This window comes from Cucumis sativus, unplaced genomic scaffold (genome assembly GCF_000004075.3).
Source record: "Cucumis sativus cultivar 9930 unplaced genomic scaffold, Cucumber_9930_V3 scaffold84, whole genome shotgun sequence".
Lineage (NCBI taxonomy): Eukaryota > Viridiplantae > Streptophyta > Magnoliopsida > Cucurbitales > Cucurbitaceae > Cucumis > Cucumis sativus.
In genome coordinates this window covers 110,958-137,970 of record NW_022279575.1, presented here as the reverse complement: position 1 = coordinate 137,970, position 27,013 = coordinate 110,958, and the positions used below count along the sequence as shown (strand labels likewise).

Sequence of the window (27,013 nt, the reverse complement as noted above, 5' to 3'; positions counted from 1 at the left end):
ACAAGAAAATCAACAAAGGTAAAGTAGCTTTCTTAGTACTTTATGTGGACAATATCCTCCTCATTGAGAATTATGTAGGATACCTAACTGACATTAAAACTTGGCTAGCAATCCAATTCTAAATGAAATATTTGAAAGAGGCACAAAAATGTTCTTAGGATCCAAATCCCAATATGTTCTTCCTATTCTCTGTAATTCTCTGTATTTTTTAAGCATCTTAGCCATAAGAAAATTAGTTTATGTAATTGTTTTGCCAATGTACTAGTAATTTTAGGTTCCTAATTAAAATGAGTTTATGGTTCTGATAATTTTCACTGTGTTTGGGTTCTTATCCCTTCACTCCCAACTATCAATAGCTTCAGGTTCACACTGATATACGAGTTGAAGGTGGTTCCTTCTAGAGTTCGAATGAACTATTTGACCATCAAATCTCCTCGCATACCAATAGTTTCACATGTTTTGATGAAGTGAGCAACATGTTTTGGGTTGCCCTTTCCATCAAACTGTTAGAATTTTGATGGCCGACATCCATTCGACATTCTAAACATATTGTCAATCATCTTCGTATATGGCTTGGAATACCAAAGGAAAACAGATCCACTATATATGAGTTTTGATGGAATTTGTTATAATTTTCTGTAACTTCTGAACAACCAGTGATTCAATTGAGGTTGAATTTTGTGGTTGACTTTCTTGCAAAACTGCCTTTTGATCTTTGTCATTATTCTTGATGGTATATGTATGACTTGATTTAGCAATGTGCGACTCTCGATGTGATTATTTAGAGATGTAATCTCATAATTCCTTTCTTCAATTATCTTCATGAACATGTTGTTAACCTTCTTTTCAAGCTCTATCAAGAAATCGTCACTTGTATCTACGTCAACCACCATAACTGACATTATATTTGGGTGGGGCATCTCCTCACTTGAGTATTCAGAGGACGAAATGTGTTCATCGATTACAAGATTCTCCTTGACTATGATTCCACCTTTTGGTGGGTTTAACAGTTGTTTCCAAATGTACTTTGCGACCTTAAAGCGTGGCATATCACCAAACTATTGAGTCTACTTTGAGCGACTACGAGTATTTGGTCTCCTGCTAATGTCGCCTAGAGCCTTGAAAGTGTTGCCTTTAGATGCCATGACTTCAGAGAAAGAGATGAAATGTAAAGATGGTCCCACCAAGCATCCCAAACTGTTCACATGGGACTTCCAGAGAAATGTAATTAATGGAATTTGAACTTTGTATTGATTTATAGTGTAGTAGATACAATCTCTAATATTTACTCGTTTGAAGCTCTCTTTTGAATATAAATTAAAACCTAGAACTTCTTGTTCTTCGATCTTTAGGAAGTTGTTGTTGCAAATCAATTTGAGTTTCAATCTTCTAAAATTCAAGAAATGTTTAATCTTCCAAGTGTTCAATCTTTCAAAAAATGGTATCGATAAGAACTTTCACATCTTGAGAGGTTTAGAAGTTGGAATCTTCAATTTTTCGTTCAACCAAAGATATCTCTTCAAAATGACAACACCTATATTTATAGAATTTTTTTATGGACTTTAGGTGCGCTTAAGCCTATTTGCTTGTTGGACTTGGGCTTGAGCCCATTTCCTCGTTGGGCTTCGGATAATAGAAATTTAATTACCCAAATCAATTCAAATTATAATTATCAACATGAACTCGATTTTTCTGTGACGACATGGTAAGATTTAATTGGCCAAAATTTTTTATTCAACACATTTATTCAAAATTAATTTTATTTATTTGTCAAACACTAAGAGTTTGTTTGAATTGACTTGAAAAATATTTTTTTAAAAAAACTTATTTTTATTTAAACTCTTTTGATAAAAAAATATTTATAATATATTTCAAAAGTTATTTTGAGTGGCTATTGAACACTTTAATATTTTCTAAAATGATACTTAATTTTTAAATTAAAAAGGGATATTTTTAAAAATAATAAAATAAATTAAAATATTTACAAGCTATAGCAACATTTTGGAGTCTATGACTGATAGTCTTATATTATTATAGCATAGTAATGACTATCAATTATAAAATTTATTATATATTGTATATATTCTGTAAAGTCTGCTCTTTTTAAAAATTTCACAACTTAATGAATTATAAACACCTTACAATTTAAAAAAAAAAATTGATAGGAATAAAAGTGATTTTAACATTGTCAAAATCAATCATAAATACACTAATTTGACGTTTTTGAAAAAACCACTTTTTAAAAGACAGAATACAAAATTTAAGCATTTTATATTTTGTTAACTTAACAAATTATATGTTAGAAACACACACAAAAAAAAAAAAAAAAAAAACTTCAAAGTAATGTAATAAAAGTGAACCGAAGCGAACCGGTGTTCGGTTTAAGGTTCCATATAGACCAGTAAAGAGATGACTTGCAGAAGCACTAAACGACATCGTATTCTTGCCGCTCCTCTCGTTACGGTTTCTTTCGCTTTTGTTTGTTCATTCTCATCGGCGATCTTCAGTTCCCAAGCACCACTTTCTGATTCCTTCTCGCAAGGTACGCTCTTCAATGCCTTCTATATCGTAATTGTTCGTAAATATTCTGTTTAAGAAGTTAGATCTTTCTTAGAGATGTTTCGTTTGCGAATTTTCAAGCTATTAAACAAGTTGAAACGATGGAATTTTTGGTCATAGGTGTAGAGAAGTTGCAAAATGGAGGAATTTCTTGTGGCAGTTCTCTCGATGCTTCTTGTTGCTGCATTGGTTCCTCTGTTTCTGTGGCGACGCTATCAGGACTCCCGCTCCGGTCATGCACACGAAGATGAAGATCAGGTGTGGTTTTGGAGGATGGCTGATGAGTTCTTTGAGGGTTTATTTATTTGTTTTGTATTGAAATGGTATTGTCTTGGTTATCAATCTGTTTCGAAGAAAGGGTGTCGGGGGTTTTTACTTGGTTTTTGGAATCTTTCAGGTTCCTCAGAGAGAAACGGTGGTTCGTGCTACTGGTGGTGGCCGTCGTATGCGCCGGAGACCTGCTATGGCTGCTAGTTCGTCGAATGCAGAGGCAAGTCTGGAAGGTTTGTATATCAATTAGCTTTCTAAGTCTTTTTTTTTTTTTTTTTTTAATTTCATTAGTTTGTTATGTTGTTAATATCAATTGTAAGGGAGTATGGGGGCCATGTAGCTCAAGCTCGATTCACTTGGAAACTCTCCAATCAGTTGATTGATGTGTTTTAAATTAAAATGAAGTGTACACGACTGCATGCCACATCTGAATTGGTTAAGTAGTTGTAAATAGTAATCACTTAATTTCCTCCCTTCCAAATTTCTTCAAGTTTAGATTCAAATGTCGATATGCACTGTTAAAAAAACATTGAATTATGACCAAAGACTACTAAAAACTGGGACGGGAAGTAGCTAAAGGGAGATCACCTACCTACTGCCTTCCGTTCCATATCCATTTCATCCATATGGTATATTTAACATAACGTGTTGCAGCTGCTTGGATTTATATCTATATACACATAGATAGATTATGTTTATCTAGACATCAAGTGTACAGATTTTGTACGAGCTTGTCAATCCTTACCTCATAACAAAGAAGGTGAATGAGAAATTGATGGCTGTTGACCGCATGTTATTGGTATATTGAGCAAAAAGAACTTAAATATAGAGGTTTTTATTGTAATAATTAGCCAATACGGAGTTTGAAAATGCTTGGAATAACCAATGTGTGATTTTAACCAAGAATTTATTATTTTGAATATGGCAACTCTTTAACAATTACTCCTGATTATACAGATAATGCTGATGGAAGTGATGATGAAATTGTGGCTGAAGAATACCATGGAGGAAGAGTGTTGAAGAAGAAAGAAAAGAAGCGACAAGAGCGGGAGGCACAAAGACAGGTAACATCGCAGTGTGGCTCTTAGGTGCAGAAAAATGCAGATGTCTTAGGTTCTTAGATTCAATGTATGGCTCTTATAGTCTTCTTCTTTTTTTCCCACAATTTTTTCTTACACTTTGTCATCTTTTCTACTCATGTTTTTGAAGGCTGAACAAGCTTCACGTGACTCAAGGTTGACAAAACAAGATCGTTATGCAGAAATACGGAGGAAAAAAGATGAGGAGCGTGAAGAGCAGGAACGGTTACTGGTTAGTTAATCAATCATCTTTTGTGTTGAGAATTCTAAGTGCAAAGTAGGTTGGAACTTCTGAGGTTGAGTGGTCTATTTTCTTTGTTTAGGAAGAAGAAGCCAAGGCACGGAAGGCCAAGGAGGAAGAGGCTGCTGCACTTGAGTTTGAGAAGTGGAAAGGGGCATTTTCAGTTGACGCTGAAGGTACAACTGAAGCTGAAGTGGAAGGCGGAAATCAAGATTTGCTGACTGCTTTTGTGGAATATATAAAGGTTAAGCCTGTCATGTTGTTATGAGATGCTGTCTTTTTACCTTATGAGAATTCTACCGTTGGGGACATATTTTTGTGTAGGTTGGGACTGGGAGTGAGACCTGCCCATGAATGACTAAACCTGTCTATGCTTAGTTACTGCCTGTTTAATTTATGTTTTCCCTCTGGCACTTTTTCTGAAACCCTTCGTACATTGTTTTACAGAGTCATAAATGTGTCCCATTGGAAGATCTTGCTGCAGAATTTAAATTAAGAACTCAGGTAACTCAGATTATGGTTGTTGTGGTATGCTTTCAAGATTTAGTTGTGTTCGTAGTTCTTTTTTCTACCAAAAAAAGAAATGGAGTCAGGGAGTTTCAAGGAGAATGATTTCCCACTCTTGGCTTTTTGATTTTGTGTATGTTCTTCCCTCAGTGGTTTTATGCAAATAGTACCTCTATTTATTTCACAGTATATTTCACTAATGCAGGAATGTATTAATCGGATCACCTCCCTGGAGAGTATGGGTATGCCTCTTTCATTTTTCTTCTCTCTGTCCCTCTTGTCTAACCAATGATCATGGATTTGTTTTTCATAATTTCTTGCTAGTTTTTACATTTGAACTTTTGATTAGATATCACGAGTAACGTTAATTTCCATTCCGATTGAACAAATGCATGAATTTTATAGGACGACTTTCTGGCGTTATGGATGATAGAGGAAAATACATATACATATCAAAGGAAGAAATGCAAGCGGTAGCTGATTTCATCAAGCGTCAGGGAAGAGTTAGCATCTCACATCTAGCTAGTAAGTCCAACCAGTTCATTGATTTGGAACCAAAACTCCAGTTGGTTGAGGAAATCAATGTTGAGGAGATAGCTGTCTCTTGATACACGTTAATTTTGAAAAGGAATGTTACACATCAAATAATCATTATCAACTAGTATATATTTTACCCAAAGATCGTGGGTGGAAGTCGATAAATCTTCATCTCTGCACAGGTTCTTCAGAACTATTGTTTTCATGCCTGCATTTTATGCTTGGATTCATCTCGTAATCTCATGCCTAGAAATAGAAGATGATCCATCTGTCAGGTCTTTTTGGTTTTGGAAAAATGGTTGTGATGTATGGGAAACTATTGGAGGATGTTAATAGACAGGAAGTTTTCTGAAGTGAAGCAAATGGTGGTAGCGGGCACTCGAGTGGCTAAACAATTTCGCTGAGAATAGGACTAATGATTCACACATTTTCTTCTTGGTGTACTGTTTTTAATCGACAGAGTTAGATCCGTGAAAACAAATAATTAGTTGTTTGTCTTTGAGTAAGTGTTTTGAATGTTTATCATGTTTAGAATTGCTTAATACGAATGATTGTGATTTGAGGAAATAGTTGAGGTGGCCGGTGGGTCGTAAATTTACTCAAACCCTCACCGATTGCTTTCAATTGGTTCATGTAGTTGTCTTTAAAAATCCTAAAATTAAATGACTTTGGTGGAGTCCATGTAGTTGTCTTTAAAAATCCTAAAATTAAATGGCTTTGGTGGAGTCCATGGTACGGCAAATGGTTCCAAAAGTGCTATTTACTTGTTATTATGATTGATCGTGTTCCCGGGTCTACCTCTAATTCTATAACAGGTGAACAAAAGAAATTTGTACAACTTCAATCTTGTACAATTATTTCTACTAAGAATGTCGTAAAGAGTAAGATGTCGATCCATACAAAATCTATGTTAAGTAGATGTCAAGATTCAAGATTTTGATAAAATGAGTGGTTTGGTAAATTTTGCAAAAGTAAAGCAAGATTGTTTTTTATTTTTGAGATTAGAACATAAAATCTAGGGGTGAAATTGAGTTGGGTTGACTCAATCCAACTCATAACTCGAATTTATATTCCAACCCAATCCATAAAATATGGGTTGGGTTGGGTCGAGTTTTTTTTTCTTTTTTTGTTAACGGGTTGGCCTGCGGAGGAGACGAACGGACAGGTCTCAGAGACAAAGAAGAGTTAGAGATTGGAGACGGAGGAGGGATTGAGATATGAGATCAGCTTGCAAAGGTTAAGATCGAAGACAGACGGAACGGACGGGTCTCACCGTCTCGGGTTTGGACAAAACGGACGGGTCTTGGTTCTGACGAAACGGATCTGAGATGGAGAAGGAGACGCCAAAGAGCTTTGACAAAGGAGGAGACGTTGAAGAGCTGAGACGCCGGAGGAGATGTGGAGGTTGCGTGAGGGAGAGGTGGAGGCAAACAGTTGTGCATGCCTGAGCTGAGACGGAGGAGGAGATGCCGGAGGTTGCATGAGGGAGAGGCGAAGGCAAAAGCAAGGCAACGCGAGGAGAGGCCGAGGCGGAACGGAAGGAAGTGAGGACTGAGTGACACCTAAAAGAAAGCTAATGGTTTTTTTTATTTAAATAATATATATATATATAATATGTATATATATAATATTATATTAATTTGGGTTGGGTTGGGTTGGGTTGAACCGAATTGTTCAATCCTCCAACCCGAGACCCAACCCAACTCGAAGAGAATAAATTTTTTTAACCCAACTCAACCTATATTTTAAACCAACCTAACCCCTATAATATGGGTTGGTAGTTCGGGTTATTCTTTCCGTTTTCTTACCCCTAATAAAATCATTAAAGATGATTCTCTCAATCAACTAAATTAGGAATAAGGTTGATTGAATTGAACTTCCAATCATAGAATTAAAACCGAGAATTGAGAATTCATTCAAATATAAAGAACAAAAAAAACTCTTAATTCATACTAAATTTATTAAGAGCATTTCTATCGTTGGCGGTTTTCATGCCAATTCAAGTTTGCATTAAGTTTTTTAGTGTTTTTTTTGTTGTGACAAACTAAAGATTGGTGAGCCCTAATCTTTATCCTGATTAAAGGTTTGCACCTAATTTTCATGAGGAAAACCAAGAGATTAAGGTTGAGGTTGAAATTCCTAGTACACCATCTCTAGAAAATCTTTCCATCATGGATTCCACTCTATCTTATGAATCTTGTCTTGAGTCAACCAAGGAGTCGACTTGTAAGAGATAAGGTGGAATTTGTGCTGAAATTTGAAGATAGTCAAAAAATAAAGCTTGGGGTGGAACCTCCAATTTCTTGATTTCATGAAAATCGATCTATTTGCCTTAATATTTTCCTAATTTATCATGAGTCATGTCAATATTTTTCTTCTTTTTCTAATCTTAAATCTTATTTTCCTAATCTTTAGTCTTTTTTTATTGTTTAAAAAATGACAAGACTAGTTTTCATGATAGTTAGTGATATTAAACTAAGATATTGTTTGCATTTAAATTTATTTCAATATAATAATAGCTAACTCTAATGTCATTGCATGCCTAGTTAATAGTTAAGTCATGAACGACACTTGTTTGATGTTGGCTGTCTCCAATCACCCTAAAACTGGTATGCCAAAACAAAGGTGTATAATTGGAATGGATAAATAAACTCCAAAGTCTACGTGATAAATTAAACCGATGATAAAAGTTGAGTTGTAATTTGTAAAGAAAATGAATAATTAATAAAATACCAAAGATTTTCCAAATTAATGCCTAATAACAAAAATTACTCAATTACTCATGGGCTCCTCACCGAACAGATTGTTATTTTTTAAATGCAACACCCTTGATACACTACAAGAAATTTGAGTTTTTCAATGCACAAAAATTTATTGAGAAACGAAACGTCGGTCGAAGGGGTTTCTTCCGATGCACCAACTCCAACGTCGAAGGAGGTACTTTTTCCTGATGCATATTAATGCACGTTGGGACTGCCCAGAATAATTAATTATACGATTAGATTTTCTCTGACGTGACGTCAGAAACATCGAAAAAGGATACATATTTCTGATGCATCACTAATGGCGTCGGGAATATGTAGGTTGTCCCGACGTCTACAGTGTCGCGTCGGGTAAGGGGCAAAGAATTAATTGTATTGTTTGTCTTCCTTCGACACGACGTTAGAGACGTCGGGAAAAAGGGTACCTATTTATTGATGTGTTAGGAATAGGTTGGCTATTCGACGTTTTCGAGCAGTGTCGGGAGTTCCTCTTTTAACAAAGCATTCTATTTTACAGAATTGAAAGAGAAAAGAGAAAGAAAATGAGAGAGAGGGAGACCGAGAAGAAGAAGAGATTTCTCACCTCACCGTCGGTCCCCGTTGTTTCATTGTCGTCTTTCACCGCTCGCTGTCGAATATGGGTAAGTAGGATTGTTTTATTTTAGTTTTGATGTAATTTATTTTTATTTAGATTAGAAATTATGATTTGAATTAGTTTTTGTTCCAGGAATAAGCTTTTGAATTAGAAATTATGTTTTAGGAGGGTTTAGGGTTTAAGGTTTAGGGTTTAGGGTTTGGGGTAGCATTTAGTTCAAATTTTATTGTTGTTTATTTTTTAACAGTTTCGTTTGTTAGAACTACTAGGAATTTGTTGTTGATTTCTTATGGCTATCCTGCAATCAATTATGTAGTCTATTCTCTTTAGTGCAAACTTGGTTTAGAATTAATTAGATATAGTAGGGTGTTTGGTTAGTTTGGTTAGTTTGTTCTGGTTATCCTATAGTTAGGTAGCCTTTGTAGTTTGAACTTAACTTCAGTTAAAAGATTGGGAGGATTTGGCATAGCTTATTTATTCATGGAGTAATTAAGTTTAGGGTTTGATAGGAGGAATATAGGACTAATGATCAAACATTTTATGTTTTAGGTCTTTAACGATGGACAATGGTTGGATGAAAGTTAGGAATAAGTTATCGATTGAGTATAGAGAGGGTGTGTCCCAATTTTTAGAGATTTCCAAGTTCCATGTCGATGCTTACAGACGAATAAGGTATCCACGTAAGAGATGTATGCACTAAAATTGGTACTCATTAGAGGGTGTGGAGCGACATCTATTGACCATCAAAATATCCCCCTCCTATACAAAATGGTTGTATCATGGAAAGGCAGTAACTTCCATAGAGGTATTGAATGGTTTGATGAAGGAACCAGTAGTAACCCTTTTCATGAAGGAACTAGTAATAACCCTTTTGATAAAGAAGAAATGTTTGGTAGTTTAACGATTTACAAGCTCCGATTGAACACGAATGAGAAATAGAGGAAGATTTGGAGAATGAGATGCCCTTCAATGTTCGGATAGATATAGAAGAAGAAACAACAAACATATTTTCGGACTTATTGAATGAAGCTCGTAGTGAGTTATACCCCGATTGTTCTGAATACTCTTTCTTGAAATTTTTGGTTAAGATGATGCATGTAAAGGTTTTAAACGGTTAGAGTAACAATTCATTTGACCTGATGTTAGACTTAATAAAAAGTATGTTTTCAATGTGGGTACTAATGTCCCTAGTTTTCTACGAAGCCAAATAAAAATTGCATGACTTGGGTTGGATATGAAGCTATTCATTCTTGTTGTTGACGATAAATGACTTTTCGGTGTATGGTGACTTATCAGGGTGGAGTATCAGGCATGTCCCATATGCATAGGAGATAGATCATCCTTCGGGATAGAAGAAAAATATCTTTCTTGGGACATCGACATTATCTTTCTGAGAAACATGTGTACTAGAGAAGTAGGCTGCACAATGGAAAGGTAGAACGTAGGGCTGCTCAAGTGGTAATGATTGAGCACGAAGTAATAGAACAAATAGATCAATTGGATTTCCCAGTTCTGAGTAAACATCTTGCATTAAAGAAGAAGAAAAGAAAGAAAGCTCTTAATTGGACTAAGCGAAGCATTTTCTTTGAACTTTCTTACTGGTCGGACATCACGTTGTTGAGACAGTTGAGGATGACACTCTGAGCAGACCCGATATCGATCCTAATAGAACTAAGACATGCAAAGCGGAAATAGAATCGAAATTCTACCATAATTGCCCCTAATTAACATGTAACCCTAAATTAATCAATTTAGGGTTATAGGGAATATTACCTTTGAAGCTTTCAAAAATCTTCGATATCTCCTTACCAATTCAATCTGAGACCACCACTAGTAGTCACCAACTATTCTCTGGACAAAGAACCGGGTTGTGGGATCCAATTGGTGTAGAAAATAAATGAGATAAAAGGAAATTGGAAGGTAGAAATTTGTTCGGTTGAGATTTTGGAGTGTAATAAAAAGGTAATTTCTAAAATTACTAGAAAATGACAAAAGTTTTTAAACCATTTGAAAACACCACTATTTATAACCAAATGCAAAAATGCATGTAATTAATTTGCCCAACCTCAACACCTAATATTTCACTAACAATTAGTGAAACTTAGTGGGTTAGGTGTCTGCATATCATGTAGCCACAATCCCACTAAGGTTAGTGGGATTATCCAACAAAATCTTGGATTTTTTCACTTAGTCCAAGGGTTAAATGGTCATTTGACCTTTCAAGTCAAAAGTTAATATTTTGACTTTTTACCATTTTGTCTATCTTGACTAATTTCGACCTTCCGAGTATGAATCCGCATTCATTTTTTTAAAATCCAAATCACATTTGAATATAAGGCCAGTCAAAGTTTGACTTTTCAAAATCAAAAGTCAACATTTTGACTTTTTACAACTTTGACAATTTCTATCAATTTCGAGCTTCCTAATATGAATTTGTATTCATATTTATAGTATTTAAATCTTATTTAAACATAAAGCTCTGTTTCTAGTCAGAAGATCGGCAACTATATCACTATATTTGTCGGTTTCTCTTTATTCTCTCAATTCTCCCAATTCGACTTATTTCATCACACTGTTCTAAGTTTATTATGAGCTATCAGGGGAACCTAATAGACCTATAGATCATGGGCTTCAACAATTCAAGATTAACTAGCTAAACTCTTTTAGACCGAGTTAATCAACATTCTTTAACTAACGGGTCATTTCACTAAAGTCCCGTAGTTGCACTCCCTCACTATAGATATATTTGTGTCCATTTGATAAAACCGTAATCAGTAAGTTAATCCTTCACAGGTTGTTTGTAACCTTGGCTGGGTCAAAATATTGTTTTACCCCCAAGACTACATCTTGCTCCTTAAGTCCCACTAATCCACTATTGAACAATTGGTTTAAGGTCCGACCTATAAACTTAATCCTTCTTGGGCCAATGAGAGGGTAGAGCTCCTTCTTCAAGACTTGGATTCAGTGCTTATTAGCATTATATATATCTAAAAAAAATTGTCGTTGTAGGTGTGGACGTGTTGAAGTATGGTATCCACGCTTAAATTATTTTAATTTCCTTTTTCATGTAATTTTTTTAAACAGTTTTGAAACTGTGTTCTTGTGAGAAACGTTTATTGAATTATAATATAATTTTAATTTTGATATATTATTTACTATTTTGGTTGTTCAGTTTTTATTTAAATTAAATCAAATTGGAATCCAATTGAAACTACAATTGAAACAAAAAATTAAAATTAAAAAAAAAACTCAAATTATTATTCCCAACACACATACTGCATCGAGAAATAGGTCTTCCCACAACGCATGTAAGATAGCATCAGAGATAATTTGCACGATGTAGCATCGGAAAACACCTTCTCCCGACGTCCACAAGGATGTCAAAAGAGTCATATAGGTCACCCCGACACCTTGACGTCGTCTACCAAATGCATATCGAAAAAAGGTCAATCCCGACACATCTTCGGAATGGATCTCTCTACACGAATTTTCTAAGGCCCTTTTCGACGTTGAAGAGCACGTTGGGAAAGATTTTACCGATGCGTTGTGTAATCCTCCCTGATGTCGTACTGCATCGAAAACAACCAAGTTCTTGTAGTCATAATTGGTACATAAAACAAGGTATGAAAAAAAATTAAAATTACTCAATTAAATTCATCGATAGTTTTTGAATTCTGAATCGAATATGACTTGCACGCACGCACAAAGGACAATAAGATTTTACCTTGAATTTTTTCAATGATAGGATGTGTTTGAAAGCTTCCACTGATGGATCTAATATGTTAATTAATAGTAATGAAGTTATTATATAAATTTTCTCCATAATTTCATTGTCTTTGCTCAAAACTAGCAAAGTTCTAAGTGTGAGTCATTATATATTTATTCATTTTTTTCTCTATAATTTTAATTTAGAATGTCGATGTCATTTTGAGACAATTGTTTTCGGTATCATTAAATTCGAAAATGATCGCTCAAAAGAATTTATAGTTACCGAAACCTAGTATACTATGAAAACATAGTAAGAGTAGCAAGTCTAGAATGATTTTTTATTATCTTTTAAATATTTGAAAATTCTTTCAATTTCATTTAGGAAATTCAACTTTGACAAGAATTTAATTTAAGAAAAAATCTAGTTCTAAAAAGCAATAAAAGTGACACAAAAGTGATCACAATCAAGTAAAGACACATGTTCTTAGAATTATAATTTTAAGAATTATAATTTTATGAATGAGTTAGTTACTTTTTAACTTGAATTGTCACACTTCCTCCCGGAGCTCCTTTCCTGAAACCCCTAACATAGCTCCACAAGAGGGTGCGGGACTGATAATTCATTGCCATAATTTGACAACTCTCACCAACCGACTAACTTGCTTGACTAGAGCAGTCATAACACAAATGTATGTTTCGCTTCTACTAACTAACTTAGTCTCTATTAGTTGTAATTTTTATGGTACAATAGCAAAAATGTAAACTTTATAACTTAGTGGAAGCTTAAACATGATATAACCGTACCCCTTTACAAAAAACTAACTTGACTCATATCAAAGGGCTTTAACAACAATAGTAGACATGCTCTCACCCAAAACCTAAACTTACAAAGCTCATATACTAGTCTTAAAGTTTTTTTATTAAACAATATAACTCTATTGGTCTAACAGCAGTAAGCTCAACACTTGAGGATACACAATACATACCTAAAAAGAGAGAAAACATTTGAAAGATTAAGTCGAAAGATTTAGTGAGTGATGATTTTATAAAACATGTAATTCATAAACAATTTGCATAAAACCTTGACTTAAAGAAACATTCAAGTAGTAAGAAATCATTTCATAAACATGATACCTTGTAAACATTAAACATTTGATAACATAACATAAACCTTTCTTGAACTATGGATACATATAATCGAAGCACTACTAATACCTCATCATCATAAGACGGTTGGACATCAAATCACCCCATAATCAAAAGATAATTTTAATTTATAACTTTATTTTATAAAGTTTGATGACATTTTTTAAACTTTGAAAACTTAAGTGTATTTTTTACTATTGATAACGATATTTTTACTTTTTTGTTTTTAAATTTTGAAAGACTATAACTAGTATTTTGACACAAAAAGGTCCATATATGCAAGTGATTGGCCCTGTTTTATAGTACATATTTATGAAGTTATACTCTTTAAACAAAAACTAAAAACCTATAATAATGTTCTCTTCCTCCTCCATTCTATTCTTATCTCCCTCTCATCATAAAATTGAACAAATTAGTTTTGTGGTTCAGCAATTTAGTTTTTATTTTGTTCATATAAACAAACCACAAACCACAAACCGCCATAGAGTTCCAACCACATCGAATAATCTCTTACCTCAACATCAACCTAAATTTTAAAGAATCCAAAATCAACACCATTCATTCCCCTTTTCTAAAAAACATAAAAAATATAAACAATACATAACTCTCTAAAATTTGGGAGAGAGAGAGTATCCGTTAATTAGTTAGGCTCAACTGTCAGTTTCAAACTCAAAAACTTCTTACCCAAATCTAACTTCGAATTAAAAAACAAAAACACAGCACACTTCCAAATCTCTCGCCCACTTTTGCCGGAATTTTTCACAATTCATCTTTTGACTAAGTCGTCTCCGTTTCCAATTACTCTCTTCTCTTCCCCCTATAAAACACCCCAACTTCTCCTCCTCTCTCTCAACGCCGGAATTCGATCATCTGTAGTTTCCGATCATGCCATGTTTGATTCACACACCCTTTTTGCTAACTTTTGTGCTTCTCTCCATCTCCAGCTATGTTTTTCACAAGATTACATTATTGGTGGTGGTGCTAGTGATGGTGGTGGCGACTCTCTGCCTGAGGCAGAGGCACCACCGGAGCAAAATGAATGTAATGGGATATTCTTAACGTACACATTTTTTTCAAGGGAAAAAGAATTTCCACATGTGAAGAATGCTTCTGCCCAGGCTTGGGCGTTCAGAGCTCAGGCAACGTTGTTTGAACGCCGGCACCACGGAGCTGGAGGGTTGGAAGATGTACATTGGGTTTCAACATAGAGAGATTTTAGTGTCGGCGAGTGGGGCGGTGTTGGTGGACGGTTCGGATTTTCCGGCGGATGTGGGGAAAGGGTGATCTTGGCTGGGTACACACAAACGGACTTGAAAACGGCGATAGAAACTGCCGGAGATTATAACCAAATGCAGATGACGATTGATATCACCGGAACACAATTCGGTGTGAAGAAGAATGGAATTCCGATGCCGAAAACAATTGGCCTTGAAAACGAAGGCTTTAAGTGTCCGCAGCCACGCCGTCATCGCAGTAATTATTTCTTGTTTCTCTTTCAACTCTTCAAACCTTTCAAATAACTTTTCTTATTTAAAATAATTAAATGATTTATTGTTTAAATCATTGTTTTCAAATATGAAAAAATAAGCAAAATTTCACTCTATAATAGACTTCCACATTAGCTAATATTTTTGTTTCAATTTTATTATTCAAAATAATTTCTGATTAAATATTAAATTTATTTTGAGTAGTTGAACGCTTTTTTCAATATAATTTGAACGTGTGAAAAATTATTTTAACAATTTTAAAATTGCTTGAAAAGATTTTCATTTTAAGATTTATGAAATTTAACAAACATTTAATAAGTGGACTTAAAGAACTTTGAATTTAGTGTGATGAAATTTAATAATTTTTTATTTTTAATTGTGAAATATTCATTTGGCAAGGAAAACTTTTTGGAATAATAAATTTAAGGAAACTAATAGCATCTCAAATCTTACAAACTATATGAAAACTATAACCAACATACATTTTCACATTTTTTTAATTCTTGAACACAAAATGTAAATTTTACATTAAATAATTTAGTTAATTTTAATTTTTTCACAATGTTATCTAAAATTGAAAATTTTATATTCTATATATATAGTTAGAAGAAACGAATAGTTGGAAAATTAAAAGTTAAAGAATTGAAGTATAGATTTAATTTGAGTTTTCTTTTTTCTTATTAAGAATTAAATTTGAACTTTGGATATTGTAATGATTACACAAACCAAATTTATTTGATCTAAATATCATAGATCAGATGCAAATTTGAAAGTGAAGTAGTAAATTTAGCGACGTAAAGGCTTTGAGCCTTGAGGACAGTAAATAGAGTAGACAACTAAGCAAGCAAAACCCAAGGCTTTTCCTTTGAAGTTTGAATAGATTGAAGATTGAACTCACTATCCCTCATTCATAAAGATAAACTCAAATAAGAACAACATTAATTCCCTCCATTTTTTACAGGCAAAAGCTATATGCACATTTGCTGCAAGAAAGACCCCAAATTCAAGGAAAAACCACCAAGAAGACGAAGTTTTTGCCGAGACAAAACGGCGATCTCTCCCTCACCTATGATGTTCTCCAAGCTTACGGCAACAACTATCTCGCACAAGTCTCCATCGACAACAACAACCCTCTCGGCCGCCTCGACCATTGGAACTTAACTTGGGAATGGATGAGAGGAGAATTCATTTCCACCATGAGAGGAGCTTATACTCACAGAACTGATTCCTCAGACTGCATCTTTGGCCCTCAAGGCCAATACTATCAAGATTTTGACTTCTCCCAAGTCATGAATTGTGAGAAAAATCCCATCATTGCGGACCTTCCTTCCGATCGAGCCAACGATTCCAAGGTTGGGAAGTTACCCTTCTGCTGCAAGAACGGCACGATCTTACCGTCATTGATGGATCAAAGCAAAGCAAGGTCTATTTTTCAGCTCCAAGTCTATAAACTTCCTCCTGACTTCAATAGAACTGCCTTGTACCCTCCTCAGAAATGGAAGATCAATGGCATTCTTAACCCCAATTACAAATGTGGAGCTCCCATTAGAGTTGAACCAACAGAATTTCCTGACTCGACTGGACTTCAAGCCATAACCACAGCCATTGCTAGTTGGCAAGTGGTTTGCAACATTACAGCTCCAAAACCTAAACAATCTAGATGCTGTGTTTCTTTCTCTGCTTATTATAATGACTCTGTTATCCCTTGCAATACTTGTGCTTGTGGATGTGATGAACCTCAAACTTGCAACCCAAATTCTTCCCCATTGCTTCTTCCACCAGAAGCCCTTTTAGTTCCATTTGACAATAGAACTATAAAGGCAAAAGCTTGGGCCAAAATCAAACACTTACCAATCCCAAAGAAGCTCCCTTGTCCTGATAATTGTGGAGTTAGTTTAAATTGGCATATAAACTCAGATTATAGCAGTGGTTGGACTGCTAGAATCACTCTTTTCAATTGGAAGAATACCCTTTTGAGGATTGGTTTGCTGCTGTTCAATTGGATAAAGCTGCTAAAGGGTATGAGAATGTGTACTCTTTCAATGGGACTAAACTCCCACTAGATATGATCAAGAACACCATCTTCTTTCAAGGATTGGAAGGTTTGAATTACCTGATGGGGGAGACGAATGGGACGGACCCGAAATTCGATCCGCGAGTACCGGGAAAGCAACAATCGGTGATCTCGTTCACTAAGAAGAATATGAGGAACCTTAATATAAGGGAAGGAGATGGATTCCCTTCAAAGGTTTATTTCAATGGAGAAGAGTGTGCAATTCCTCCTCATATTCCATTAGGAAATGATGCTGCACATAGCCTTCAAGTCAGCTCTGGACCTTTAACGCTGCTACTTACAGCTGTGGCCTTTTTCATAGCCATTAACTAAAAAAGCAGTTTTAGAGGAAGTGATTTTGGATGAGCCAAGTGGTGGGAGAATTGGTGTTAGTTCCATTGTGCTTGGATAGATGGAGGAAGGATGATGAACTGATGTTAAGGGAAGTGCTTTATAAATGGAGTTCCGTAAACTGTGTTTTGTTTGACAAGCTTTCTTTTTAACTGTCTCTTTGAAAGTTAGGGTTGTTTTGAAATGTATAGTCCTATTGGTTTCAGATGATCAACTGATTCTGTAGCTGAGTGACAATAACAAGAACAATGTATAGGTGTGGTTCTGTAATCTATATTTTCTTGATGTAATAACAGTACTGAACCTAATATAATTCTAAGAATTTCCACTTCTTAAATGTTAATAAAACTAGGATTGCTCTTTGGGTATGCTCTTAAAAGATTATTTTAAACACCCATGTCAAACCACTATTTTGGTCATTTCTTTCCAAATGTCTCAAATTAAAAACTATCATTGGATAACATCTATTAATGATAACAGTCATCATTGATAGCATCTAGATATATGTTGTCACCGGTAGCTTTCAATTTGAGAAAATATTATTTCACACTTCTTGATTTTTTCACATGAAAATCTATCACTAATAGCTACAATTAGTGGATATGAATGAAGTTGTTACTATTAGTGATAACTTGTCACTATTACGAATATTTTTTTCTTAGTTTTCTTAAATTGAAAGCTATCGCTGATAGCAATTGATAATTGTTATACATTGTTATCACTAATAGATTCTACCAATGATACTCTTGACTTGAGTAATATGTTATCAGTTGATATCATTGATAATGACTATCAACGATAGCTTTCAATGATAACCACTAAAGTTAGATCAATAACTTTCAATTTGAGAAATATGGTATCAGTTGCTATAGTTAGTTGTTATCACTAATAACTACTATCAGTAATAGATTTCAGTTTGAGAAATGTGGTATCAGTTGCTATCACTAATATCTTTTATTAACGATGTTGATATCAATTGATAATCATAGCTACTATAAGAAATTTTTTTATATTGTTATCAACGTAATATGATATCACTAACATTATCTATCAATGGTTGCATTACAAGAATATCGTTAATAGCAAGTATAAGCGATATCATTATAATAATATTTTTTTATAAGTAATATCTCCTTGGTAAACATATCAAGTTTGAATTGATGATGTTTAATTAGCTATCAATTGATATCTTTTATGGCTACTATCAATGGTTGCATTACAAGAATATCGTTAATAGCAAGTATAAGCGATATCATTATAATAATATTTTTTATAAGTAATATCTCCTTGGTAAACATATCAAGTTTGAATTGATGATGTTTAATTAGCTATCAATTGATATCTTTTATGGCTACTATCAATTATATACTTCTATTGCAATCACTGATAATATCTATCAGTGATAGAAAAAGATGAATATCATTGATAGCATTTATAAGTAATATCCTTAATAGGCTACTATACATCGATGATATCAAGGTAATGTTACTATAGAGTGATACTGTAGTTATTTTTTTCTCGCATAAATGGACAAAGAAAAGAGAATAGATTAACTTGCTATGTAACTACAAGAAATTTTGGATCTCTCGATACTGCTTTACATCGTCGAAAGAGATGGCGTTGAGAGATATAGGGTAATGCGACAGGAGATATGAGAAAACTCCCGACGCATTACTTAGTGCGACATGAGATAGAGGGTAACTGTCGATGCATTAAATAACGCATCGACAATGGTTGGACAACTCCCGATGCATTTTTGGCAGCATCGAGAGTTATCTTTTAAAATCCAACAATTTCAAGTCTCTCTACCTTTTTTCTTTTCTTCTCTTTTTCCTTTTCCTTCCTTCATTCTTCTACCGTCTATGTCTCCTTCAGGATTTTGATTAAACTTCCAATTCCTCCTCCTCCCCTTTTTACCCTTGTTTTTCTTCTTTTTGATATGTATTTTATAAATCTGAGAAGAAGGGAAGGGATAGGTTTCTATGGAGAGAGGTGCCACCATCAGGGTTTAGGGTTTAACATCAAGGCTAGTACAACATAAAGAAGAAAGAAAGAAGATGTCATAGTGGCACCGACAGTGGCCCACCGTGTGCAACGGCGGACCAGGTGGATAGATTTATTTGTTTATTCATTTTCCATTTAGCTCTCTGGACCTTGTTCTTTATCTGTGTAATGGGGTTTCTAATTGGCCACTAACCCAGTTACCCCTTCTGTTTGGTGCTTTTGATTATGTTACTTGTCATTGTAGGGTACCATTTTTATACTTTTTATATATATATTTTATGATTTTAATGAATCTGCATTTTGGTTCTTGTTAGTCAAGATGTTAAATATTCATCTTTAATCTATGTTGTTGTTGTGTTTAATTGTCTATGGACTATGACTACTTTGGCATTTACATTTACCCAAGCACGAGAAAATATGGGATAAAATCAAAATAGGATTCACTCTAAACTTAAAATTCCATCCTCTTGAATCTTAAATTTAGACAAATATTGTGATTTCACTTTGGGAAGAAATTATGATTCAGCTTAAGAGGTAAAAATGGCAAGGCCTGTACTTTGAAAAAATGTTTGTAAGGAAGGAGTTCAATTTTTGCATTTTCAACTTTAATGAATTTGAAAGTAATACTAATTCTGAAATATTTGGGAAAGATATCAATTGTGTGCACCAAAGAGAATTTAAAATATAAGTTTGGGATGTTTTGAATGAAATGTTCTTTATATGAAATTCATGAACAAACATCACAAGAAGAGGCAATTGAGTGAAGTAACGCGAAGAGAAGTAAAAAAAGAAGTAGGTGGTTGTGGTCTTTCACGAGAAAAAAGAAGGCAGAAAAAAGGAGTTTATCTTCCCGAGAAGATAAGGCAAAAAAGGAGTTTAGCTTTTCGAGATGATAAGGTTTGCGTCTTGAGAGAATGTCAAATCGAGAGTTGACACTTAGATTACGTGTCAGACTTGGTTTGGCTGCATTGTGTGACAAAGCAATAAAGTGACACGAAGTTATAATTCATAACCGGTAGGCAAAGATAGTAACCGGTTCAAAGGATTAGTATAAATAGGAGTAAAGACCTGAGAGAAATGTTGTTATTTTTGAAGTTTCGTTGAGAGAGTGTAATGAGTTGAGTTGTTGTGACCTTCTTAAACTAAACACTTTTGTGTGGGTGATTTGTAAGCTAATGTTTTGTAAACATTTTCTTAATAAATTATTTCTAAATCTGAGTTATACATAACACGTTTTGTATCTCTTTGTGTTATTGTTAATGTTGTCTTGATTTAAAACAGAAAATTGCTTTCTATGTGCTGATTGTTAATGGTTTCATGTGAATGACTGATCCAACAAGAAAGGAATGAATCGGGAAACTTTCTAGATGTTGTGGATGGAGTGAACATCACAGTAACTCGATTGCAATATACTGGCGAGAGTTAATCATAGTAGGCTTGGCAAGGGGAATGATTCATGTTCTTGGTGGAAATGAATAAGAGAAGCTAATGTGAGATCTCTGTGATTTATCAAATGAGGCGTTGGAAGATGCGTTTAAGAAGAGAAAGTGATTTTGTGCTTGACTTGTATTCCCGAAAAGATTTTCTAAAATCTTCACTCACTAAGTATTTGACTTACATGTTTAAGTAACTTTTCCTTCCCAAGGAAATTAGGCGTTGAGGCCAAGTAAGAAAAGGTTAGATGGATTGTGACGTGGGAAAGTTGATCAAGTAAACCATCTTCGGATGGTTTAAGTTATTATGTCCAAGGAGAACTGCATTCATTTTTGTGTGTGGGATGAGTCTTGTCCTTGAGATGGGTTGCTAGATGATCAAGGAGAAGGATAAGAAAAAGGTTCTTATACTCCTAAAAACTTTGACACAAAGAGTAGCATTCCAACGGAGGAAGGAAGGCCCGGAGCTTAGAACTTAGGTTTTATTTAAGTGACTTGCGAGGAAGAAAATATAATTGTAAAGTGTTGAAATAATTAATAAAATCAAAGTTGTGCTTTCTATCCTTCCATCGTGTTGATTGCTTAGTAGTTTTGAGTTTAAATGTTGAAAGCTGGACTATTAAGCTAAGTTGGACGTTTTAGTGTTTTCCACTTCGCTGAGTTGTAAAGATCTCCTGAGTTCGAAGTTGAAACTATGCAAAGGAGACTGATCTGAGAAGTTCCACTTACTAGGCATTCAATCTGTTATCTCGCGGAGAGGTATGCATTGGGTGTCTAGATAGCACATCTCCTTTTGGTGGCATGAAGCGGCCAGTGGGACGGGGCGTGACACCTACCTATCTTTAGAATTTTTTAAAGCATATTTCAACAAACAAATGAATATAAATAATATATTTAATTAACTAGAACAGTTTTGGACTCTTAAGAAAGTAAGGGGTAAGTCTATTCAAGTCATTGATTTCTTTTACGATGACTTTACTTGAATCAGAATACTTCAGTCATGAGGTTTAGCTTTATGTTAGAAAGCATTCTTAAAATTTTAGGAATCCAAAAGCTAAAACTATATATATATATATGTAAGTATAAGTCCAAAATTTGTATTCAAAAGATGCCATGTCAACAAGACAACATCATTTGCAATTTTATTTGTTTCCTGACACAAAGGGATTAATTTTATTCAAAGCCAACAAGTGCGTAATTGTTATTATAATTTTTTAAGATTAATTTATTTTTATTTTAGAAGATTCACTCTTGAAATCATTATCCATTCTCTACTCAGTAGGAAGCTTTCTCTATATGTTCTAAAGGTTTCACTATCCTGCTTCCAATAGAAACTTAGTTTAAACTCTCTAGTGTTAAATTGGAGTAATAGTGCTTTAGAAGATGAAACAAAGAAGCAAGAAGGTAACTCTTTCACTGTTTCTATTTTTTATGGTCTCTTTGTTGGTGTCTTCATCTATAGTTATAGTGGAAGCAAGAAAGCAAGAAAGCAATATCACATCAAGATCAAGAGCAAACATCAAAAGCAAAAAGGTGTTGGCAATGACCATGTCCAGGCCCTACACTAACTCCACTTCCTGATTACAATCAAGCTCGGTCCATTTTTAATATCTTGTCTTTTAGAGCAAACGTCAATGGAGTTTCTGATGACTCCAAGGTAAAAATTGTATAAAACAACCTCAAAAAACATAAATGAGCATTGAGATTCTATTTACCATGCTTTTGTTTTAGGATTTGGAACTTGCTGTTGCGAATGGCAATGGAACAGAAGTTGGTCAGATAATTGCAACTACGTACAGTTGGTGTCGAAATGGAAAACCGAAATAGGTGACTTTTAAAAACCTGCTTTTATTGTATTTTATTTTGTGGCACTTCTCCTTCTCTCTATATCTCCAACTACCACTCTTCATTTCAAAGAATAGAAAGTTATGATATTGTAACATTTTCAATCAAATCATATAGTCTCTGATTTCTTGTAGGTAAAGTTGTTTGAAAATTTTCTTTTCTATAGGGATTTTGTTATAGTGCGCATGGTTGGTACTGGTTCTTTTATTGTTGTCTTTCAGGTACTTGATTCTACCGTGCATGGTCTGGTTCTTTTTACATTATGAGGTCGCGATACAATTTTTGAATTCACATGCAACACACTTTTTTTGGTTTCTGATCAAATCTCGGGGTGGATATATATACCTTCCATGTAATAATGGAATGTATTTTAAAATAACGAAATAGATCTTCTGATGCAGTATGTTGTGTGTCAGAAGATCCTCTTCCAATGCTTTTCGCTCAACTCCAATCCCCATGGGCCTTTATGTATTGCGAGATCCTTTCCTAGCACATTTTAGTGTATGTTTCGACGCTTTAGTGCACCAGGAGATCCTCATTTTCTAGTAGTGGCTATCAATAATAACTTTGAATCACTAATAACACACTATCCATATGATAATTTTTATTGCTAATAGTATTTGAAATTGATATAGTTGCAACTTAAGTTGATTATTGATTTCAGGTTATGCTACCAACATTTATATTATATAGAAATTCAAAGTTCAAGTTATTAGTGATAAATTCATGAAAAACATATTAACATATTATGCATGTTGTCATTGATAACATGGTATAGGTGATAGAAGTCTTCACTGAAAGCGTGAGAGGAAGGAAACATGCATAATATCTCTCCATTCCATTTGTTAGAAAGTTGAGAAGATAAGTTAAGAGTTTCCCAAGAGTCTCGGGCTAAAAGCAAAGAAATCTTGGAGCATCTCGAGGCAGTGGCAGACCAAGATTGAAATACAAAAAGAGATTTAAGGATAATTTCGTGTGAACGGAAGTTCATAGTTAGCTCATAATTAAGATTAAGTTACCTAAGACATCAATAAGAAACTCTGATGGATAATCTCTTTGGATGATAGGAACTCATTAAGGGTATGGTTTTGAAACTCATGGTCATTGTCACTTCCTTGAAATTTTGCATTGAATTGTGTTTCTAAGGTGTGATAGAAGTCTCAAAATATGAAAGTTATCTCAGATTTATTGGAGAAGGGAAAGATCCAAGTAAGGCAGGTGTGGTCATCAATGAAGGTCACAAACCACTGTTTCTTAGAAGAGGTAGTGTCATGCCCCGTCACCAAACCATCTGACATTATTATGTGAGGGTGTGACCGCCTAAGCTTTCTACACAACTCTCACCATAAGATATTAGGCATATGGTCTAGTAACCAAACAAACCAAAAGAACGACATAAAAGAAAGTTTATTTTCCAAATGGCAGAGATTCTCTAAAAAGTTTTCTAACGTTTTCTCGGTAGATTTTTTGTAAGAAAATTTTCTCTTTCTTTCAATTGACAAGGGTCCCTATTTATAGACCCGGGTGTACCACAAATTAGGAAACTTTAATAAAAATAAAATCAAATTTTAATATTATATTAATAAAGTAATTTTAATTTTCCCTAAAATGAAATATTATGGGATTTTGTAAAAATAAAAAGATATTTACTTTTTCCTGAAATGAAATAAATGAAATATTATGGAATTTTGTAAAAGTAAAAATGATTTATTTTTTTCCTAAAATAAAAGAATTTACTTAAAACAAAGTAATTTCTTTTTTCCTAAAATGAGTTAAAAAGAAGATTTTATTTATTTATTTATTTTAAAAATGAGTTAATGAGAGTTTATTAATTTTTTTTAAGAAAAATGAATACAAAAAAGTCAAATGTGGTATTATTAAAGTGATTTTCCTCTTAGTTTCTTAAAAGAAATAATAAATATTATTATATAAAAAATTCTCTTCTTTTCTTTGAAGAAAATGATAAAAATATGTAGGATAAAATTAGGTTGCTACAACCCTAATTGTATACCATAGTTGTTCGAGTCTCGCCATTTTTTCCTTTGTTACTATAACTAGAGGCATGTATCAAATAGTTTATAAATAGTCCATTGGACCACACCAATGTGAGGATCTCTTATGCTAATTGGCTCTCGAATATCTCAAGACCAGACGAAGGAGAAGTGAGACAAAGGTCAAGCCCACCAAGGCCCAGATCTCATCCAGTGCCAATAATGTTGTTTTTCAGTCTTGTTCTCAGAATATATAACCCTTTAACTTGAGGAAAATCTTCAAGTCTATTTAAGAACAACAATGAACATTGGACTACAACTACGAGTAAAGTGTAATTTTGTCAATAATGGAAGGATTGCTTTGTAAAGATGACTTTGGAGATCAATTATAAAAAACAAAAATCCACAAAAAGTTTTTAAGGAAAATAAAACTCAGGTAAACTATAGTGGAAACAGAATATATATAATTAACCATATTTCACGTTGAAGAATAACGAGGCATCTAGAACAAAAAGAGAATGAAGAAGAAGAATGAAATATATTTTGAAGGCGAACAAGGAAGAAACAACATGAAGATCCACTAATCATTCTTAAAATAAAGGTTGAAACTTTTAATTATCATTTAGATTGTTCTCAAATGGAGGGTCAATTTTAGATTTTTTTTTTTTCTTTTTCATTGAAACTCAGATCACAAGATATGAATATTCTAAAAAAGAGTGAAGCAAAGCATAAACCCATTTGAAATCAAGAAATCTAAAGGAGACAGATTATCAATTTTCAGTACCTTAGAGAAAGCTTCAATGGCACAGTTTTGTGAGGTTTTTCCATTGCCATTTATCTTTAAAAGGCCATTTGATTGGCATTCTAAAGCTGCACCAAAAAGAGTACCCAGATTCCTGTTAGTTGTTGGTGATATTTACTTTTCGGGATTTTGGAGAAGAAATTTAATATACTTCCCGTTTAAGAATTGTAATGGCTAAATTAGGGTTTGCATTTGGGGCTGTGGTTTGTGTGATGATGTTTTTGCAAAAAGGTGAGGGCACTCAATTCATAGTTGGAGGAGCAAAGGGATGGAGTGTTTCAATGGCACAAACTTATAATCAATGGGCAGAAGCAAACAGGTTTCAAATTGGAGACTCTTTAGGTATGTGCCTTCAAATTTCATACTTAATATCCAAAAGCTACAACCAAATCCAAGACTCAACCATTCCATTCCCATCTCGTAATTAGGAACTTATTCATTTATTTTATTTTCTTCTTTCAACTTGGATCTTTTGGCCAAAGTTATACTATTTTGTATTGTATTCTAAAAGATCAAAGTTATTCTGTCTTAGTGTATTCTAGATTTGTTGGCAATATTTGATTATAAACTAATTGTACAAAACCTACGTTGGTCACCTACCTAGAAATTAATTATCTAGAATTCTCTTAAACACCTAAATATTATAGAATCGGATGGGTTATCCGCTAAGATTAGCGTGGGTGCAGGTAAGCTAGTCCAAATACCTACAGATCTTAAAAAATATTTAAAAAATAAACTAATAGTACAAATGATTAATCATGGGGCATGGTCATGGTCCTATATGTTTAGAATTTAGGGTAGAATTTCTTCTAGGAGAGGAAACAAGAGTAAGCTACGCATTAAAAGCATAGTTAAGGTTATGGTCCTATATTTTGCAGTTTTCAACTATGATGGTGGCCAAGACTCAGTGCTTCAAGTAACACAAGATGACTACACTAATTGCAATATTCAATCTCCAATTAAACAATATTCTGGAGGCCATTCCGTTTTCCAATTTGACAAATCTGGGCCTTACTATTTCATCAGTGGAAACAAAGACAATTGCCTAAGAAATGAGAAGCTTGTGGTGATTGTGTTGGCTGATAGAAGCAATTCAAATTCTAATCAAACCACCACTTCTCCAATCTCTGCTCCATCTCCATCTCCATCTCCATCTCCATCTCCCCAAATTCTACTGAGCCAACACCTTCTCCTGCACCGGCAAATGATCAAACGGGTGCGCCTTCTCCCCCTCCGTCAGGGTCAACTGAAATCAACCCATCTACACCACCTGCTGAGGAAATCAATCCATCTCCTCCAACTACTGGGTAGAGTCTCCATCTCCATCTGCAGGGACTGTTGAGATTAACCCAGCACCTCCTGTATCAGGGCCACCACCAAGTGTCGGATACTCGATCATCTCGGGTAGCTTTGGCTCCATTGGAGCGTTTGTTGCAGCTGTTTTCTTATCTTTCTAAGTACATAGATCTATTCTTTTAAATCTTTGTAAATGGTATATTTACCTTCTCAAAACAAATATTTGGTGGCTTCGTGTATACAAAAATGAGCAAGTCAATGTATTTTCTACTGTGAGAATTCTCTATGTTTTTAACAGTCAATCAATTCAACCAGTTCATGGAGAGTTTGCATTTTCCTAACAATAA

The 27,013-nt window shown here is 34.2% G+C and overlaps 2 protein-coding genes and 1 pseudogene across 3 annotated transcripts; all 3 read left to right on the top strand.

Annotated features, from left to right (window-relative positions):
- Nucleotides 1–2,382: 2,382 nt before the first annotated feature.
- On the top strand, nt 2,383–5,762 carry LOC101212750 (DDRGK domain-containing protein 1). Of its 2 annotated transcripts, XM_004151903.3 has the most exons (9): nt 2,383–2,542; nt 2,680–2,817; nt 2,957–3,062; nt 3,787–3,893; nt 4,039–4,140; nt 4,232–4,393; nt 4,597–4,653; nt 4,862–4,898; nt 5,062–5,264. In XM_004151903.3, exons 2-9 carry the CDS (start codon nt 2,698–2,700, stop codon nt 5,262–5,264), a joined length of 894 nt encoding a protein of 297 aa, XP_004151951.1. In that variant the 5' UTR covers nt 2,383–2,542; nt 2,680–2,697. The 2 variants fall into 2 exon arrangements, with proteins under 2 accessions (XP_004151951.1, XP_031745852.1); XM_031889992.1 differs by lacking the exon at nt 2,383–2,542 and having other exon boundaries at nt 5,062–5,762.
- An 8,532-nt stretch (nt 5,763–14,294) lies between these two features.
- Nucleotides 14,295–17,384, top strand: LOC116406296 (annotated as a pseudogene).
- Nucleotides 17,385–25,419: 8,035 nt separating this feature from the next.
- Nucleotides 25,420–26,980, top strand: LOC116406298 (early nodulin-like protein 3). Its single transcript, XM_031889994.1, has 2 exons — nt 25,420–25,712; nt 26,249–26,980. Exons 1-2 carry the CDS (start codon nt 25,541–25,543, stop codon nt 26,710–26,712), a joined length of 636 nt encoding a protein of 211 aa, XP_031745854.1. The 5' UTR covers nt 25,420–25,540; the 3' UTR covers nt 26,713–26,980.
- The last annotated feature ends 33 nt before the right edge of the window (nt 26,981–27,013 follow it).